The sequence below is a fragment of the Molothrus ater genome, chromosome 4 (assembly GCF_012460135.2).
Source record: "Molothrus ater isolate BHLD 08-10-18 breed brown headed cowbird chromosome 4, BPBGC_Mater_1.1, whole genome shotgun sequence".
Taxonomy (NCBI): Eukaryota; Metazoa; Chordata; class Aves; order Passeriformes; family Icteridae; genus Molothrus; species Molothrus ater.
Window position 1 is genome coordinate 36,265,441 of NC_050481.2, and position 18,555 is coordinate 36,283,995.

Here is an 18,555-nt window from a genome sequence, read left to right on the forward strand (position 1 = left end):
TGTCTGGGAATTTTGTGCAGCTTGTTTCAAATCAACAAGCAGTCAGAAATGAATGAAGTACAAAAAGGGTACAAAAAGGCTCAGCCATTTCTTGTAAAATCTGACACAGTTTGTTCCTAACAAAGGAGCAATGAAATCCAAAGTGACAAGTGCTGGCAAGGCAGAACATTATATACTCTGGGCTCCAGCTAATAACATGTAGCATTGTTGGACATTATGCAGCGGGGAGATAATATTTATATTGGCCAGATTCAGTTTTAACTAGAGGGAAATTGCTGTTTAAAAGAGGAAAGCTTAGAATTATGAGATTGGAAAGATTGTACACCTTCATGCTGTGTCTGTAATTGCAAGATCTTAATACCAATTGGGTGTATAGAGAAATATAACCTTTTTTCTGATTTTTTTTTCTTTTTCCTCTTTAGTCCTAAAACTGAGTTCCTGTGCCTAAAAAGGTTGGTTTTATAATATCACTAGAGAGAAGACATACTTGTTGATTTAAAAATAAAACATTTTTTTTTAAATGGGAGGATAAAGAAGGAGGAAAAAGACTTTAAGCTAGTCTAAGCATTGAGGTCTAGTATTCCACAGATCTTAATTTTCAGTGGAAGGGAATAAAAGCCCTCTGCTGTTACCATGTCTTGACTTGCAAACAGGACACAGCCCTGGCAGTCTTCAGAAACCACAGAAGAGTGGAAAAGAGCAAAGGAATAGTTTGGATCAGTATGATTTGATTTAAAGGCTGGCTTGAGCTCTTTCAGGTGTACCGATGCATTCAGTGGGGTACTAGTCCTCAGGCCAAGGTCCAGAGAGCAGCAAAAATTGGTCCCTCAGCTCACAGCTCATGCACAGAATGAGAAATTTGGTGAGCCACCCACTGGGAAAGATGAGGCTGGTCCTGAAATAGAATCTCTCTCTGCAGTAGTACTAATGAGAGGGAGAATATCACAGAAGCACTGTTCCACACCATTCCTCTAGGTATTTGTTATTCATCACTTTGAACTCTAGGTTTATTATGTGCCTGTAGAAAGGTAAAGGATAAGATAAAGAAAATGGCTTTTGTTGGCTTTTCGTTAAAGGAAAATTGTCTTAGGCTTCTCTTTTCCTGAAGAAACAGCAGCGTAGTTTTTTCTCTGTACCAAACCTTACTTCTGTCTTTGCTTGTGAAATGATGTTATTGTAGGGAGTCCATGATGATGCTTCAAAGAAACATGAAGAAAAGTGGGATAAGATTGAACCTTTTGAAAAGCAGAAATTGCTTTGAAAACAAGGGTAAAGCTGTCCACTGCATTTTACTGCAGATAAATGTAAAATGCACTCTGGGAGATGGAAGAAATAAGCAGGACCACAGACAAATTAAGAAAACACTCTCTAGAAAACCTATAATGCAGATATAAATAGGGAGTAACAGCAGCTAACAGAGCAAACAAGGGCTTACAGTAAGACAGGGGAAAAAAAGGTAAATATCCTGATATAAGCTTGTATTTAGGGCCTATAAGCCAAGAGAGACAGTAAGATCTTTCAAATGTGGTATTCAGAGGATGGTACAGCATTGAAGATGTGATATTTTTAAGAGGTGTTTCTTTTAGGAAGACTATGGAAAGAAGATCACTATAGCAATGAAAAGGTTGAAACCTGGGAACCACTACAGAATTGTTCAGGATCAGACCTACATGATATTTATTAAGCTTTAGTTTATAGCTGTTTCTATCAGGGAATGTACACACTGGAGGAGCAGGGTGCTAGATAAGGGCCAAAAGGAAGCTGAGATGAGGTGTTGGAGACAGTCTGAATTCAGTCTGGGGAGCTGCTTCTCTGGATAATGAGCCTGCATGCAGTTGCGCATGAACCATCTCAGCTGAACAGTTTCTACTAGCAAAGTTTGCTCATTTAAAGAGAGCTTCACTTTCTCAGTGTTAGTTTCTTTTTTTTTTTTTTTCCTGTGGTAAAAAGTCATGCAGAAAGATGAAGAATAGCACTCAAAAAATGAAAAAAAAAGAAAGAAAATAAAATAACCTCAGAGCTCTTGACAGAGCTTCTAGGTAGTAATTTACAGCCTGCACCTCTTTTCTGCAAGATTAGGTCCATGGAAAGGAAAATGCACTCCACGTCTTTAAATTTGATGCTGTCAGAACTGTCACCTTCATCTAATGATTGAAAGACTGCAGTGTCACAGCATCACTTCAGACAGCTGGTGTCTAATTGAGAAGGATTCCTCTATTAACTGTGACCCTCCATGACTCCTCTCAGGCAGTGAGAAAAAGGGCTTTGACAAGCTGCCTGTAGCTCACAGGTTTCAAAGTAGAAAGATGAAGATCATTTAACATGTGTTGTTTGGGGGAAAAAGACAGTTGAGAGAAGCTATGGTAACAGTGTCCCTTACAAACAGAAGGAAACTGCTCATTAAACACAGGAGAGAGGCTGTGATGGGAAAATCTCTCTGGGCAGCTTGTTCAGACCCAAATGAGGGCTAAAGGAACATCACTGGCGGCAGACTTCTGAGTCATAGGGAGCTGAAATCCTGGTGCATACAGGTGCTGCTTTAACTGGAGTAACTGAAGGCTTTAATGCAGCATATCCCCTCTCCTCTCTGCAGTACTGTGTCACTGGAGATTTCTTCCTTCCCTGACATTGGGATTGTGCCTTCCTGGGATATATTCTACATGGCCACTGATGCACTTTAATTAAGGCAGTTGGCATCACTGAATCGTACACAGGCAGGACCTATTTAACCAGCATCTGGGGTGTGTAAAAAAGGGCATCCTGCATTAACCTTGTGTGTGTTATTTTAAACGTTTTTCAATAATAATACATGATTGTATTGCCTGATTGTTTTCCCAGCTCTTCACCTTTGGTTGGAGAGAAGACATCCGCCCTGGGGAGCCACTTCACACCAGGAAGTTCTGCTTCGACGCCGTCTCGCACAGTAGCCCTGTCACACTGTATGACTGTCACGGGATGAAGGGAAATCAGCACTGGAGCTATAGGAAGGTCAGAGTCACTGTGGGCTTCTCGGAGGTTCAGACTGTCTTGAGCCTGTATTCAGTTTAGCACAGGCTTGTGCTTTCCTGTTGAAAAGCAGTTCTGTTTTAAAATCCACCACATCCTATTCCAATTTAATTTTGTGGTAATCTCTGTAAACATATTCATGTTCCTTTTGAGCATTCAGATATTTAGGTCAAATTTAAATGAAAATGGATCTGATCCAGCTCGGAGGGTGTCTGTATTGGATCTGTTCCCTGAAAGGTGTTTTACCATTCTGGCGCTTCAAGATGCTTGTGTCATTTTAACAGAGGCACTGTTGGAAATATTTTCATCCAATGTGACAGCAGCAAGACATGCTGCTCATGAGTTAAATGTACTTTACTACATTTTAAAGATTATAAGTGGCAGGAAAATCTCCCTCAAAAAACCAAAACAAACCAACAAACAAAAAAACCCCAACAAAAACAAAAACCCACCCAACATTAAATGCACTGCTGTAAGCCCAAAGGAGGCAGGAGTTTATAAACTAAAGATAAGCAGCTTAGAAACTATTTTGATCTGCTGAATTTTGGCCCATTTTTATAAATCACTGAAAACAGGAGGTCAAGCTAGAAACTGTCAGAGTTGCAATTGTGGTAAAAAGTCCTGGTAATGCTATTGATTTGTTGTTGTTGTTGTTGTTAGGGTTTTTTAATAGTTTATCAGCAAGTTGTCTTGATTAAAGATTTCACTAATGAACTATGTATTTCATTCAGAATAAGGATTTCTCTGAAGCGCTGGGGATTTCTCTCACAGGTGCTCCAGTTTTCTTTGACCATTGTGCCTTGCCCTTCACCTTGTTTAAGCTGGGGCCAAAGAACCAAGAGTTGGTCTTTGCCAGATAAACCTCAATACTGTTTTCTAGTTTAAATATATATATAGTACAAAACTAATTCAGATCCATTAAAAACAGGTTTCTCCTGATGCTTTTTTTCTGAGTGCCTACTTATTAGCCTGTGCCTTTTACCTTATTTGTGTTGCAAATCGAGGTCCATCACAAGATTTTCCAGAAATGTAATCTCTTTGAAGCTGAGGTATTACTTGTAGGAAAGTTAGAATGTATGGGGCAGATATTTAGAGGATATAAATTGTGGTGGTTGTATTGCTGCCTGTCTGACTTTATAATGCCATAATAATCCCTTCTTGCTTCAAAACCCTTACAATTTATCTTTTTGCCTACCCAAGCTGCAAATCAAAAAGCTTTCATATTCTTAGCACTTCATTGTTGCTCAATATAGCCAGTTCATAAGACAAAATGCAGGTCTGGAGCTACACTCTGTAAGGCTCATCACCTTTGATGAGGACAGAATATAGCAGGTACTGAAAAAATGACATTTGGAAAAAATACACAGTGTAAGTTTTATTAAATTCTCTGCACAGCTTCATTTTTAATTTCCAGGAGGCTGACAGGGCTCATATAAAAATTCTCAATGCAAGACAGGCATTTCCATCTCAGCAAGAAACAGCACAAAGTTTTGTTATGATGGAAGTACTGACACATTCTTAACCATAATCGCAACCTGACAGCAAGCTGGTCAATTTGCATAAACCTTCAAGTTAAGAAACTGCATTGGAATAATAGAACTATATATATGTGGTTTTCTTTAAGCTTAGTTTTAGTTTGCTACACAGTAAGTATTTTTTAATGTTTCCTGTAATCTGTTTCCTCAGGTAAAGGGCAGATTTATATTAGAGATTTCTGGCAGTACAGCTACACCTCCAAAAACCTTATATGTGATATAATCCTTTTCCAGCTCTGAAAGCATCTTGACAATAGAACTTCTAGTGTTTTCCCCCCTACAAAACAAAAACTGATCTGTGCTAGAGCCTTTTACCTAGGGAATGGTCTGCTAGTGAATCTGAGTCCTAAATAAATAAGAGTAATAATGTAGTTAAGCAAGAAATGTTTCCTTTTAAAAAACAGAGAGCTGGTCAGCCACTCTCTTCTGTTCTCTGCACCACTTATAGATGCTGTAGCTTCCTAATGGTCATGTATCCATCCTGCCAAAAATTCTTCTCATGCTTTAGGAGAAATGACCTTGCTTGTCAATGTCTTATAAGAAGCCTAGAAACCTAATATGAAGCATTTCTTATCATGCTCTCATATTATGTCTATAAAACTAGAAGATAAGAGGTTTTTATTCATTTAAAGATGAGTCTCATGATTATTTGCATCTTGAGCCACTGATAAAAGTTTACAGCAGTGAAATGATTACAAGGTGCTGTAAATGCTATTTGAAGCCAGGCACTATTTTCAGATTCCATATTCTTATAGCATAGAAATCGTAACAACCTGGTTTTGGATCCTGGCGAATAAAAACAGCTTAAATATTTTAGTGGCAAGTAGAATACATTAATATTTTACTTTGGATAAGGAGTGCTCTTCTGGAAAAAATCTACAGCCTACCCCCATTACGTGCACTTTGCTTCTCATTGCAGTGCAGTCTCAGAGCGTGCAAACCACATTCTTTTCAGATGAATGAAGCCAAAACTACCACTAATAAACATGTGTCAAAAAACTGTTCTTATTCCCATACTGCTTAAACTACATCTGGGCAGCTATTTGAAAGTCTCATAAGTCTGCAATATTAAGTAATCAATTTTCTTAGGACCAGTCTGAAATACTGGTCTACAGCCAAGTATACCTTTGAGAAAACCCTGTAAGAAGCAATGGAGCAGAATAAATCCAAGCAGTACTGCAAACATTGCTGTGGGTTGTAAATAGAGGAATGTGAGTAATGCCAGGACAAAAAATATTGGCACCATATTGGAGCAATGTAAGATATTAGATAGATAAATGTAAATGGCCTGTAATTATTAGATATTTGGGAGAATGGCTTTAGCTTCCCAAGCTAAAGCTATTTCTTTGACTCTGCTTGATATTCCTAAGCATGCCTGAGCCAATGATGAGCAGTGCCTACAAATTTCTGTTCCTCATAGTGAAGGAATATGCCTCTGGTTTTTAATGTAGCATTGTTCTGGTAGCCTGACAGGTAGTGCACTGATTCTGATAAAGTGTGATTCAATTTATGTGCCACAGGCCCTCTACTGCTATTTGTAGAGCAGAAGTATCCAAGAGAGGGCTGATTTAGTAGGTCTCTAAAAAGAAACAATTGTGCAAAATCAATTTCATTATATGGTAATTCTACCCTGAGCTTAGTGATTATGATAGATGCTAGACTGACAGCATCAGAACTGTGCCCAGAAGACAGGGGTTTACTCACAGTCTCCTGACAGCTGCAGGGACAAACTGTAAGAGTCAGTTCACTTGCCACGCAGGAGGTGTGTAGATTATTCCCTCAGACAGACAAAGACATGTCATAGTGATAGTGGCTTTTATCATATGGACTTCAGTCCTGCTGAAGCTGCACTGGAGCTACCAACTGATTTCAGATAAACTACTACAGCTACCAGCTGATAATGACTTCCAGTTGCTCTTGACTTTGGCCATAGTTACAGCAGTGACCTATAAGAAATGAAAGGCTCTGTGTGTCACTGCCAACCCCCCTGAACTGTCGGGACCAATTATCCGATGGAGGAGTTTCTCCTTCTGCAAATAATCTTCAGGCTTGCCTTCATGCAGAAGGAAAAAAAAAATATTCTGCTGTTTTCAGCTGTTGGAAATGTCTCCACAAGAGTGCTTGTGGTTTCTTAATATTGGTGTAAAGAGAAATTAAGATGATAAATTAATAGGCCTTTATATATTGCTAAGTCAGCCAGACGTTTTTCCAGAGTGGTAACTCTGTCCCTATCCTTAAAAGACACTCTTCTTTCCTAATAACCATACTCTCTAAATAAAAGCAGCAATAATGCTTCACTCAAAAATTGCCTGCCTGTGATATTTCTGTAAGAAAGACTGCCAGCTTTCTGGAAAGGCTGGAGTGTTTTTCATAGCAAGCTTTTTGTGCTGAAGCTGTTCCCTTTCTTCTTGTACCAGCTATCTTATTAAAACTTCTAGCATTCCAACTTTGACTTTCTAATATATTGGCTGGCCCTCATGCCCAGCTATACTGCAAGAAAAACCATATGCCCCCTTCCTGAAGGTCCCACATCAGGCAGGTTGGCCATGGCACAGTCACTGTGTCCTGATTTTGGACAGTGCCACTGCATCAAGCTCTTGTTAGTACAGAAGGAGCTGGCAAGATGCAGATGGGTGCCTGCACCACCCCCTGGGGTGCCTGGCAGTTCTTGCAGGCCCACCTCATCCTAGTAGGGACACAGTAGTTTTTTGTACACAGTCCAGTTACCCCCTTCTTGCAAGCTGAAGTATCCTGCCTGCTCTCCTTGCAGAACATGAGAGAAAGGCCTCTACTCATTTGGTTTGGTCCTGTCAGCTTTGATGGCATGCCTCTGAATTTCAGTCTGGTGGGGGAGTGTGTATTCATCCACTGCTTTTGGGGAAAGGCCAGTGCTGAAAGTAAAACAGTGGGAAAGGCAGATGTAACACCATCCCCCTCAGCCAGAGCGCAAGGTACTTTTGACTTGGTTCTTTATTGCATATATTAATCTTAAAAAGAGACATTGTACTTTACCATTTTTTCACAAACCACAAATCAGTGAATTTAATCTTTCCTAAATTAAAAAAAAAACCTTAATTTTTCGAAGTGGTTTTAAATAGCTGCTGTTTCTGTTTGTTGTTGTACTTTTTTTTGTTGGTTTTTTTTTTTTCGAATGTGCAGTATTTTTAAAGATAAGTTTCTATGATTGTTGCTGGCACCCAGAGTACTTGTGTCAGTTTTTAATCAATTGCAATTTGATAAGTAGATTTTTTTCCTATCACAAACTGGGCAAGCAGGCACATCCTGGATTAGTATTAAAATAGTGTCAGGGCAATCATTGGCATGGAGGGGAAAAGCCTGAATGTGGTTTACCAAGTGTAATCTGAAATTTATTTCAACAGATGCAGTATAGTCCCTGGAAACTTTCAAACCATCTAATGACTCCCACATCTGTCTTTCTAAAAACACTTGCCTCCATCAACTAAGTATATTGAAACTACCTAACTCACCACCTGCTCAACTGACTGCTTTCACGAAGATTCACATCAGGTTACTTACTATTCGCTCCAGTTTTGTGAAGTAAAATTAATAAAACTAATCATCATAAATATGCTTTTTTAAGCAACTTAATCCATGCCTACCCTCACAAAATCTCCATATGGAGCTAAATCAGTGTTAAGATTTCCATGTTATTAGGGGAGAGAGCGTATTTCAGTGGCTGGTCTTAGCAAGGCCACAGGCATTGAATGGGATGAGAACATCAATCCTGTGTCCATCTGTCCACCACTTCAGTTAATAATTCATTTTTAAAGTCTTCAGCAAGTTGAAGATTTTACAGCTTCCCCCTGCCAAGAAACACAACCCTGTCAAGAGCAAGATTTCTCTAAAAAAGCCCCAAACAAATCAATTTTTCAGGTTCAGACATTTAAATGGGCTTCAAGCAAATACGTGGTATGCAAAGATATTAAAAGACATTCTGTTTTTTCATTATATTATGCAGTTGTTAGTCAAAGACCAGATGATATCTCCCTCTTTCTTGAATCCCCATTTTCATAAAGGATAATAGCCCAAGGGAAGGAAATTCCATTCTCTACAGCTTTCTAATTCTAATAATAGCTGTTGTTATTACACAAGGTTACTGCACAGAGACCAAAAAATCATTTCAAACAGGGCTCTCTTAATCCATGTTCTGTAAAATTAGAACACTTCCAATGATTTGGCATTTGCTACTTAATTCTATTTTTTTTCATTCCTGTAGGACAAAACTTTGTTCCATCCGGTAAGCAGCAGCTGCATAGATTGCAACCCAGCTGAGAAGAAGATTTTCATGAACAGATGTGATCCTTTATCTGAAACTCAACAGTGGATTTTTGAACATATTAATATGACTGTTTTAGAAAAATTTAACAGCAAGGCCAGTTCCTAGAAGGAAAAAAAAAATTGAACACACATATTTACGTACAGACTGCAGACTACATTTTTGCCAGCATCTGGGTCAAAGGAGTCAGGAATTAAATTTCCTAGATCCAGGAAATCTGTTCTGAGGATTAAGAAAATGCCACAGCAAGAGCCAGCAGGCTGTCCTTGTGGATATACAGTATCTGGAGAACTTGGCCAAGAGCCTCACTGGATGCTGCTGAGAACTTAAGGCTGAAAATTCCCTTGCTGGTCAAGGGAAAAACTTTGTTTAAAAACTGTTTAAAAGTACTCCAAGTTAATAAAGTAAAACAAAACTCTAGAGTTTCTCAGGTCAAATCCTGCTGTAGTGAGTAGCTCAGAACAGATGCTATGATTTGGGATGGGTTTATGGTGTGCATGACGCCAACAGGAACCTGAAGAAATCCCAGGTTTTAGAATTAAACATGCTGGTAGAAGAATAATGATGTCCCAGCACTCCCTAGACAAGATATATGCTCTGTTGACATTCTCTTAATAAAAGGTTGGGTTAAGCAGGTTTAACCCTCAGAACTGCTGCAATTAATTTTAAATACCTCCCTTTTGCGTTCCATTCATTACCAAAATAGGAATGGTCGAAATCTTAGGGTCTAGAATTACACTGTAGTGAAGCATGAAATGAACTGTACGGTTTTTCCCTCACATTTTCCCCCTTCAGGAAAAATAAAGCAAAGCAATCAAATTTATATATATGATATATTTAGCAATCGTGATTCAAATCCCATTGTCACACAAGGTGAGATTTTTTTTAGTGACAAGTGTAACAGCAGCAGCTGCAGCATAATGGAAGGCTTGTGGACTATCTGTCTTTTTTAAAAGTAGAATCTTTACCAACATATAAATTAAAATGAAAATAGGCTGGGGAAAATCAGGAGGAGAGTGGGAAATAATTGCATACTGCATGCTGAACTAGGTTAGTCAAATTAATACTGGTATGCTGCCATCACCTAAGAGCATGTTGACTCCCTGCAGTGCAGCTTAAAAGATCTTGCAGTGCTCCTGACACAGAGGAGTGGAGAGAAAAATTGACAGGAAATATCAGTTGGGTGGTTTTGCAGTTTTTGAAATCTGTGATGGAAATCATGTGAACTTTCCACAGTGAGCAAGTGAATGGTATTGTACATGTCATGAGGGAGGAAACAAGAAGTGCAAGCAAGTCACACATTACAATATTTTGGTACTTTAGGCACAGGCACCATTCAGGGTAACACAGACTTCCATCACACTGATGATTATGATGGGTCCCTCAAACCTATCATGCTGTTGGAGGGAGAGGCCTCTAAAACACTTTAGGAAGGGTGTCAATGGTTCTTCTCAGTTCATGCTGATGTGTGGAATGTGACTGATAACTCTGAGACTGTTCAAGGTAAGAGTGAGTATAAATTTATATCAAGTAAATATGTGGCTTTTGCTTGAAAGATGAATTTACAAATGAAAGCACCATAAATGCAGATAGGTGACGTCCTCTGTGCTGTAACTCCTTTCAGGTTCCAAAAATAACATTTGTAATTAAGTTGCTTATTTTGATTGCTGGCGAGGTGGCTGACTAACCAAAATACTGGTGTGCAATCTACCCTGTTTTAAGGGAGTGCAGTGGCTGTGTTTTGTTTATTTCTCCTTAAGCTGTGTTTATGCACAAAGAGCATTGATTTCATCCAGAGGATGGTTCTAGTACCAGTGTGCTATTTTATGGCAGCATCTTGTAGTTGCAGGTCATATGAAAGTTTTAAGAGGGGAATGAGGTCCTGTAGCATTCAGGATGTGTGCACTGGGGAAATTGTGAAATTTCCAATATATTAAGCAATTGCTGCAAGTTATTGAAAAGATCTTTCAAATAATTTAAAGGTATGTGTCCACAGAGTTGTCGTTTTATGATTTTAGAATAAGTGAGTTTGTTTAGGTATTGTTTAAATTTAATTTGAAGATATGGTGTGCTCAGGAACAGAAGAAGTAAGGTTCTGGTATGAGGATACTTCAGGTTTCTTTATCTGTCAGTACACAGAACCAGCCTAGCCTCTGCAAACTCTCAGCTTTCCCAGATGCGGTGCTCACAGCATCATTTATTTGCAGCCTTATCATGAGGAAAGAGGGTTTGAGAAAAGAAGAAGATGGCTGCCTCAAATATAAATGCAGCCCTCAAGCTGCTGATTGTAACTGGCCCCAAACTGTCAGTCCTGGAAGCAGCACTGTATGCCCAAAATAGAGAGGCAAAGGAGGATTGCTAAAGGAAAACAGATTGGTAGGGTTATATCATTCAGTGTCTGACTGCATCTCAGTGGTCTGATTTTGAGATGTCTGATGGGAACGAGGCTGCTCTTAGGGCAAGGAAAATCTATGCCTTTGACAGCCTTTTTGAGTCATATTGCACAGCACCTTACACCGCCAAAGGAAGCCTTCCACTTACTTGTAGCTGATCACAAATGGTAAACTCTAGCAGTCTTAGTCAAAAAGCAATCCATATGACTGCTAGTCAGATATTGTGGGGAAAGAGAACAGTCCTTGCACAGGACTCCTTCAGCAAAAGTTTTATTAATAATAAGTGATCATCGCTACCTTTCAGTTCAAGTCTGTCTTGGGTGTTCTCCAAAGGTTTCCACTGATAAGAGTATTTCATTACTAATTTACCATTCAGAATTTCTTTAATTCTTCCTGCAACCATATCTTTTCCTGCCAATAAACTTATGAACAATTTGATAGCTTGGAGAGATGTATCTTCTTCTGATAATTCTCCAGCAGCATTTAACTCTGACACGTTTTTTCAAAAGACTATGAAATTTCTTCACAGGTTTTTTTTTTTTTTTAGTACCAGGTAGTCCTGAACATATTTTAAATGTAGTGTACAGGTGGAATTAAGTAATGTGGGCTCATCATTTCAGTGGAGCTATACTGATTTCCCCAATTAATTACTTGTTCAGTTTTTTTCAATTTATTATTTTATGGTTTTAATCAAGATGTCTGAAAAGAAGATCTTTGTATCTTTAAGAGAGTTCATCACCATCTCCCCTAAATGTTTTCCATTTAAGGTTAACTGGCCTTTTTTTTGTGGCCAGCAAAGTACTATAACTGGAGAGAGCATCTGGAGAAACTGAAGTAAACTCCAAGTGCAACTAAAACTCTAAAATAACATCTCTTTTCCTGCATATATTCCAGAATCTAAGCTAAACAGAGGCCCTGGGGGACAGGGCTCAAAGGAGAGAGGAGGAGCTGGGAAACAAAGCCTTTCATGTGTGGGAGAGTAGCCTTGTTGCAGAGACATGACAAGATTTCACTTTCATTGGCCACAGTGTTATTTCAGAAAAATGAGATTGCTTTAGAACAAATGTTTCTGCAGCAGTATGGATATTTTAATGATATAATGCATTATTCCTGAGTGTGATCCATTTATGAATAAATGGTCTCTAGCTGCTGAAGTAAGTCTGCCTCATGATAAAGATAGACTTAGCTTGAAAGGAAGCTGACAAGCACTTAACAACCTTTGATTACTGGCAATTTACCAGGCATCAATGTCTCCAGTGACCTTAGGGAAATCTTATGCCACATAGAAGAAATGTGTACAAATAGCTTGACCAAATTGTTTAAATAGGTGGCAGTTCTGCAGGAATGGATGTTACCTTTGTTTTAAAAAAAAAGTCATAATCACAATTCATTTGCATTTTGACTGATAACTTCTGCAAGGGACTAGGTGAGAGAGACTCTTTTAGTCTACCTGGATGGATTGGAGATGGAGCACTTTAGGAAGGCAGTACTGGCAAGCTTTCAGTGTGGCTGACACCAGGGATGCATCCATTTGCTATTTAAAGAGCATCTGTAATGATAAGCGAGTACATTTCAAGAGAACACAGCATATATGGTTTTATTAATGGTTTTATTTTTCTTTTTTAATCCATCAAGATTCGTTAGGGAAATAATTTCAAAGCCCTTGAAAACAACACAAGGTGATCAGGAGTAACATTTTTATAGCTGGTATTTGTATTATAATGTGCATTTATTCCTTTGTTTAACCCCCTCCCAAATATGTTCCATATTCTCCTAAAAAAAAGCACAAGGATCCAAGAGTGCTTTTACATAAAATTTTCAGGATCTTGCACTTTCTGAAAGTTTTGAAAAGCCTTTAAAAATTAGGAAATGTAAACCAAAAGGTAACATAAAAACCCAAAGAAAAATTATTAGACCAATTATGTCTAGTGTATCAAGGGACTTTGCTGAATGTTTGCTAAGATAGTATCTTTTGACTGGAAAATTTTAGATTAAAAAGTAATAGAGTTATTAAATCTTTAGTGTGTAGTGCTTTCTATTTTAGATTTGTAATTTAAAAAATGTAGTGAATTTGTGTGGTTAGTTGCTGACAGTTTGTTTTTTTTTTTAAACACATGTAATACACAAATCTGTTCTTAGGTCTCCTGAAATATTTCTCTCCTCATATTTCCTTGTTATAATTCTGAATTATGCTGGATTTATACACTGGATTTAAGAAAATCTGAACATATGAAAAAATCTCTAAAAGGTAAGAAACATATGTAAAAACAAATAATGAGAAAGTTTAACTAGAGAAATTCAGATAAATGCATCACATTTCCAAAGCTTCAGCAGCATTCAGAAAATACATTTGCTCTGTGAAGTTGTTTTCTGTTCTTTCAGTGTATCAGTAACATCAATGGTACTACTCCTGGGACAGGACTTCTGAAACTGGTGTTACTAGCATTTGTTACTAGCATCACGGTGCCAGAGGAGAAAAAATCCAGGAAGAGCTTCTGAAAAAATTGCATTCAAACATTGCAATCTGGTATGCCTTGAGATTTTTCTTGTTTCTAAGGTTTGTTTCTTAGTCTTTTTTTCTTTTTTACAGAACCTGGCAGTGCAGTAGGTGCTTCAGTGGGCCCTATGAGAACAGTGCAGACAACAGGGAAGCAAAGAGGACATGGGTTAAAACAATAATAATTTGTGTTTATCTAAATGTGTGTTTACCACAGCACTGTCCAGTAGATTAATTATACACAAAGAGAAATTTGTGTATTTTGTGCAACCACTTGGGTTGATGCTTCAGGGAATAGATGAATGAGAAGGAGCCTTGCAAAATGGGCCAGCAGAAAAGCTTGTACTCAGGAAAAGATGTAGGAAAACTCAGAAGGATCCGTTTCAGAGAAGCAAATGGATAAGACATTGAAATGTATGTATAATGGACAGTGTACAGGATGTGAGGGGAGCTGCAGTGAGGCAAGTCTGGTGAGTGGTACTATCCTAAAGATACTAAGACATAGGAAAGGAAAACTTGGTCCTCATTAACCTTAGTCCTCATTAATCTTAGCAGGATCCCTAACACTGTGAAAGTAGTAGTTGATTTAATTAAGTTAATCCTTGATCTCCCCACTAAATGACTCAACCTGGAAGGAACCACTGTCCAAGCAAATTTCTGCTGATCACTCTGGAGCATCTAATCAGCAAAAGATAGCACTAGGCACAGTTTAGTCAAAAACCAACTGACACCAGAACTAAAACAATATTATCGACCCAAAAGATCTGTAGGCCTCTGGCATCCCTCTGTGAAAAAAAGACTTCACTTGCCTGAAGGAGTGATTGATGGCAATGATCCTAGATTAAGAAGATCAAGAATTGTGAGCTTTCAAGGAGGTGAAAGGCCAAATGGTGAGATTAGGAGATGGCAGTTTAATTGAGAGAGGAAGGAGGAAATAGGTGGTGAAAGGGAAAAAGTAGGAATCAGGTTTAATTCTGTATATGAAGGAAGTATGACCTACAAGGGTCAGCCACTGATAATTTTGGGTACCTCTTCATAGCAGGGCTTACATTTTTACTTCCATCACAAATATTTGGGAACTGAGAGGCAATCAAGCCCTTTTGCAAGGACCTAAATTTAGAATAAGGAGAACTGCCTAATCTGAATTGTATTGATTGTGAAATACATGATCACAAAAGAGAAAAGCTTTGATGGACCCTCAGTTTGTTCTGAGTTTTCCACTAAAGATATGTGTGTGTGTTCCTGAGGCTACTTTTTAGATAGTATGTAGAAGCAGAATATTATGGTCCACTTTTTTACCTCAGTTTAATATTTCTCTCTATCTCAGGCTTTTTTGAAAGAAGAAAAATGTTTATCTAAATTTTCCTAGGAAATGTCAACTTGGATCAGTGTGAAGTAGCTCTGCCTACTCCCTTTGCAGATCAAGATAACAAGTGTTTCTCTTTGGACATCGCATACAGCTGTTAAAATCAAAGAATGTTGTGGCTCTGCCTTCATGGCCCCTTGCAGCATCCACCTCTTTTATGCATTTCAGTTTTTGTATGGATTTTTTTTTCTGTTTTGTGTTTCTTCCCTTCTGCTGACTTGCTGTCTGCCAGAATCCTGGTCCTCTTTCTTCCCACCTTTCTGGTCTGTGCCAAAGGTGTTTCTGCTGTTGCAGATCCCTTCCTCAAGATAAGAGTGACTAAAGATGCTTTGATCTTGACTTGGCAGAGCCTCAAGCCCTTCAGCCTTGGGGTACCTGGCTTGTTCTTGCAGAGGGATGGGGAGGAGGAAGGCACCTGAGGAGAAGTTCTGTCATTGTGGGCCAGTCTCACTACAGATTTTGTCTGTGGATGAGTTATAGCTCATAGCACAGACAGACAAACATCTTTGAGGGAAAAGAAATTGCACTGGGATCTACTTTTCATCCATTCGGTGTTGCCCAGAGAGGGGAGGATGTAAGAGCAGGAAGCATCTTATTCAGTGGATATACTTTGTACAAATGTTTAGAAGCAGCTGAACTTCTTGACTTCAAATTTTTAACTTTTGATTATCCCTGGTGAGCTAATAGCGATACAAGAAACTGAGTGGAATTATTTTTTAAACTGTTTTTTCTTTAAATAAACCACCAAGGGGATATGACAACTTTAACTGAAGGCATTATTCCAAATCTGAAGTGGATGTGTAATCTGTGACGAGTGCATGATACAGGTTAACCTCTAGTCAAGCTGCAGAGAGTCAGAGGGGCCTTATTTACAAAAAGAGATTGTCCAATGTGCAGCAGCCTTTTGCTTACAGCTGTACAGGACTCTAGTTTATTCCTCAGCATGTCAGGAAAATCAATATCTGTAATGATTCCCTTTATCAAAGTAACAGCTGCAGAGATGGCAGTAAAACATCACCTTTTCCTTCCTACTAGAAGAGAATCCTTTCACCGGTGTCCTGTATGTCTTTATGCACCACCAGGGTTTATTTGCAACCAGAACATATGGATTAAAGTTATACCCTGCCCTTTCACTAAACAAGTTCCTAGGAAACCAGAGTACCAGTGTAAAGTCTGTACAAAGGAACTGTCCAAAGGATTGTCAGCCAAGGAATGGGAGTTTCATACAAAAAAAAAAAAAAAAAAAAAGACCCCCTAAATGGACAACATGATCTGTCCTCACAGCCCAGAAAGTCAAATATGTCCTGGGCTGCACCAAAAGCAGCATGGTCAGCAGGGCAAGGGAGGGGATTCTGCTCCTCTGCTCTGGTGAGACCCCACCTGCAGTGCTGCATCCAGCCCTGGGGACCCAGGAAGGACATGGGCCTGTTTGAGCAAGTGCAGAGCAGGATCACCAAGTTAATTAGAGGGATGGACCATCTCTCCTGTGAGGAAGGGCTGAGAAAATTTGGATTGTCCAGCCTGGAAAAGAGAGAGCTAAATTTTTTACTTTGAGGATAGTGGGTACTGGAATCAGTTGCCCAGAGAAGTTGTGGTTGCCCCAACCCTGAAAATGTTGAAGGCCAGGTTGAGTGAGGCTTTGAACAACCTGGTCTAATGGAAGGTGTCCCTGCCCACAGCAGGGGAGTTGGAATGAGTTGATCTTTGAGGTTCCTTTCAACCCAAACCACTCTATGATTCTATGATTCTAAAGTTTGTTTTCTTTTATTCCTGTCATATCGGCCTCCAAATTGCAGTTACTGCTCTACATCAAAACATATCTTGGTAATCTACACCTGGAAGGATAGTGATGCATCAGGCCTCTGCTGCCAGTTTTTCATACAAATCTGCAGCATGGCTATATAAACCTTTTCTTTGGAGTTGGAGATTATTCTGCACAGTTGTTATCCTAGCAAGGGATACATTTCTTCCAACTTTGGCCTCACCAGCAGTTTTCCACCTCAAACTCTGCTGGTTGATATTGCCCAGCTCTCCAGGTAATGTGGTTCATTGCATATCTCTCAACACCTCACAGCAGTCCAGTCCACACACACACACAGAGTTAACAAGTGCTAGGTATCAAAAGAGAAATTTATGGTCCCTTCTGAGCCTCTGAGATGCTTCTACTTATCAACTAGTCTTTCTGATGGTCAGAGTGTTTTCCAGGCATCTCTGTGAATAAACACACTTTCCTGCAGGTATCCTGCAAAATATCCATTTCTCTCACTTTTCTGAGAGTTTGGAATTACAGCCTTCACTTGCTGTTAAACAACATTCAGGACAAAACATTTCCTGGCAATTCAGCTATTATAAACTATATATAAAGGGCCAAGAAGAACTGGAGACAACTTTGTGTAACCACTGACCAATGTCCCAGTAGGCAAGACAGACAGAAATGAGCTGGGCTGATAGGCAGCTAGCTATAGTAGAGATCAATTAAAGTAAGATGGAGTTGTCTAATTTTCTGTGAAACAAGATCAAAATATTTGGTTGTTGTGATTTAGGAAAAATATAGCTCTCTAAAAAAATGGGGGAAATATTTTCAGATGTGTGCATTTGAAGTATTATACAATAGACTACAATTAGTAATATATATTATAATAAGTAAAATGAAAACATACACTTCTGTGCTGACTAGTCTGAGATAGTTGGCTTAGATGTTATTAAACAACAGCTGTAGAAACTGACCAACTTTTATGCATTAAAATAATGTTTTCAGGACATGCTTAAAGGATTTACAGAGAGCACATGCCTGTAAATTTCTGGACTGTAATTAAGAACCTGAACTATGGAATAAAAATTGTACACCTGTTCTATTTTATATTTGGATGTATTACATTGCAGGATACAAAGTAAAAGATTGCTGAACAGCAGTTTCAAAAAAATTACCATGATCTGAACGAATAAATACCTCTCAGAAGCTACAGCATAAATTTTTCAGTTTGTTGTACATCTGCTGCTGCTAAAATAAGCTGCTCTGTTGGGTGGGTGAAGAACCGGACAAGCCCAGCCAGCTGCAGGGCTGCCCAGGGACATATTGCTGCTCCCATTCCTGCAACACCAGCCATGCCAACTGTGTAATATCAGCAGAAAGAGAAAACAAAGTCATCTCCTTTAACAACGAGCACTGTTAGCTCTGGCAATACTGTAAATCATGTCTTGAAATGCCACCTAAATAAGAGAAATAAACAAGTGAGGACAAAACAGTTGTATACACATAATAGTCCTCAAGTGACAAGTAAGGAAGCATTGAAAAAGGTTTTGAGGACTTGATTCCAGTAAAAAGTCATGTAAGTCAAGATTTATTTGTCCCACTTCCACACCAAAAAAAACCTACCAACAAAGAACAACAAAAAAATCCCTAGAAATTCCCAGGACCACTAGTCCTTGTACCTACAACTGATAAGACATAAAATAAAATA

At 38.8% G+C, this 18,555-nt stretch overlaps 1 protein-coding gene across 1 annotated transcript in view; it reads left to right on the forward strand.

The window, feature by feature from the left end:
* The window catches only part of GALNTL6 (polypeptide N-acetylgalactosaminyltransferase like 6), a 435,529-nt gene extending 417,463 nt beyond the window's left edge, over positions 1-18,066 (forward strand). Inside the window, exons 11-12 of the mRNA XM_036381717.2 lie at positions 2,839-2,988; positions 8,779-18,066. Coding sequence (XP_036237610.1) covers positions 2,839-2,988; positions 8,779-8,946 — 318 coding nt within the window. The 3' untranslated portion in view covers positions 8,947-18,066. The remainder of the gene's footprint in view (positions 1-2,838; positions 2,989-8,778) is intronic.
* The last annotated feature ends 489 nt before the right edge of the window (positions 18,067-18,555 follow it).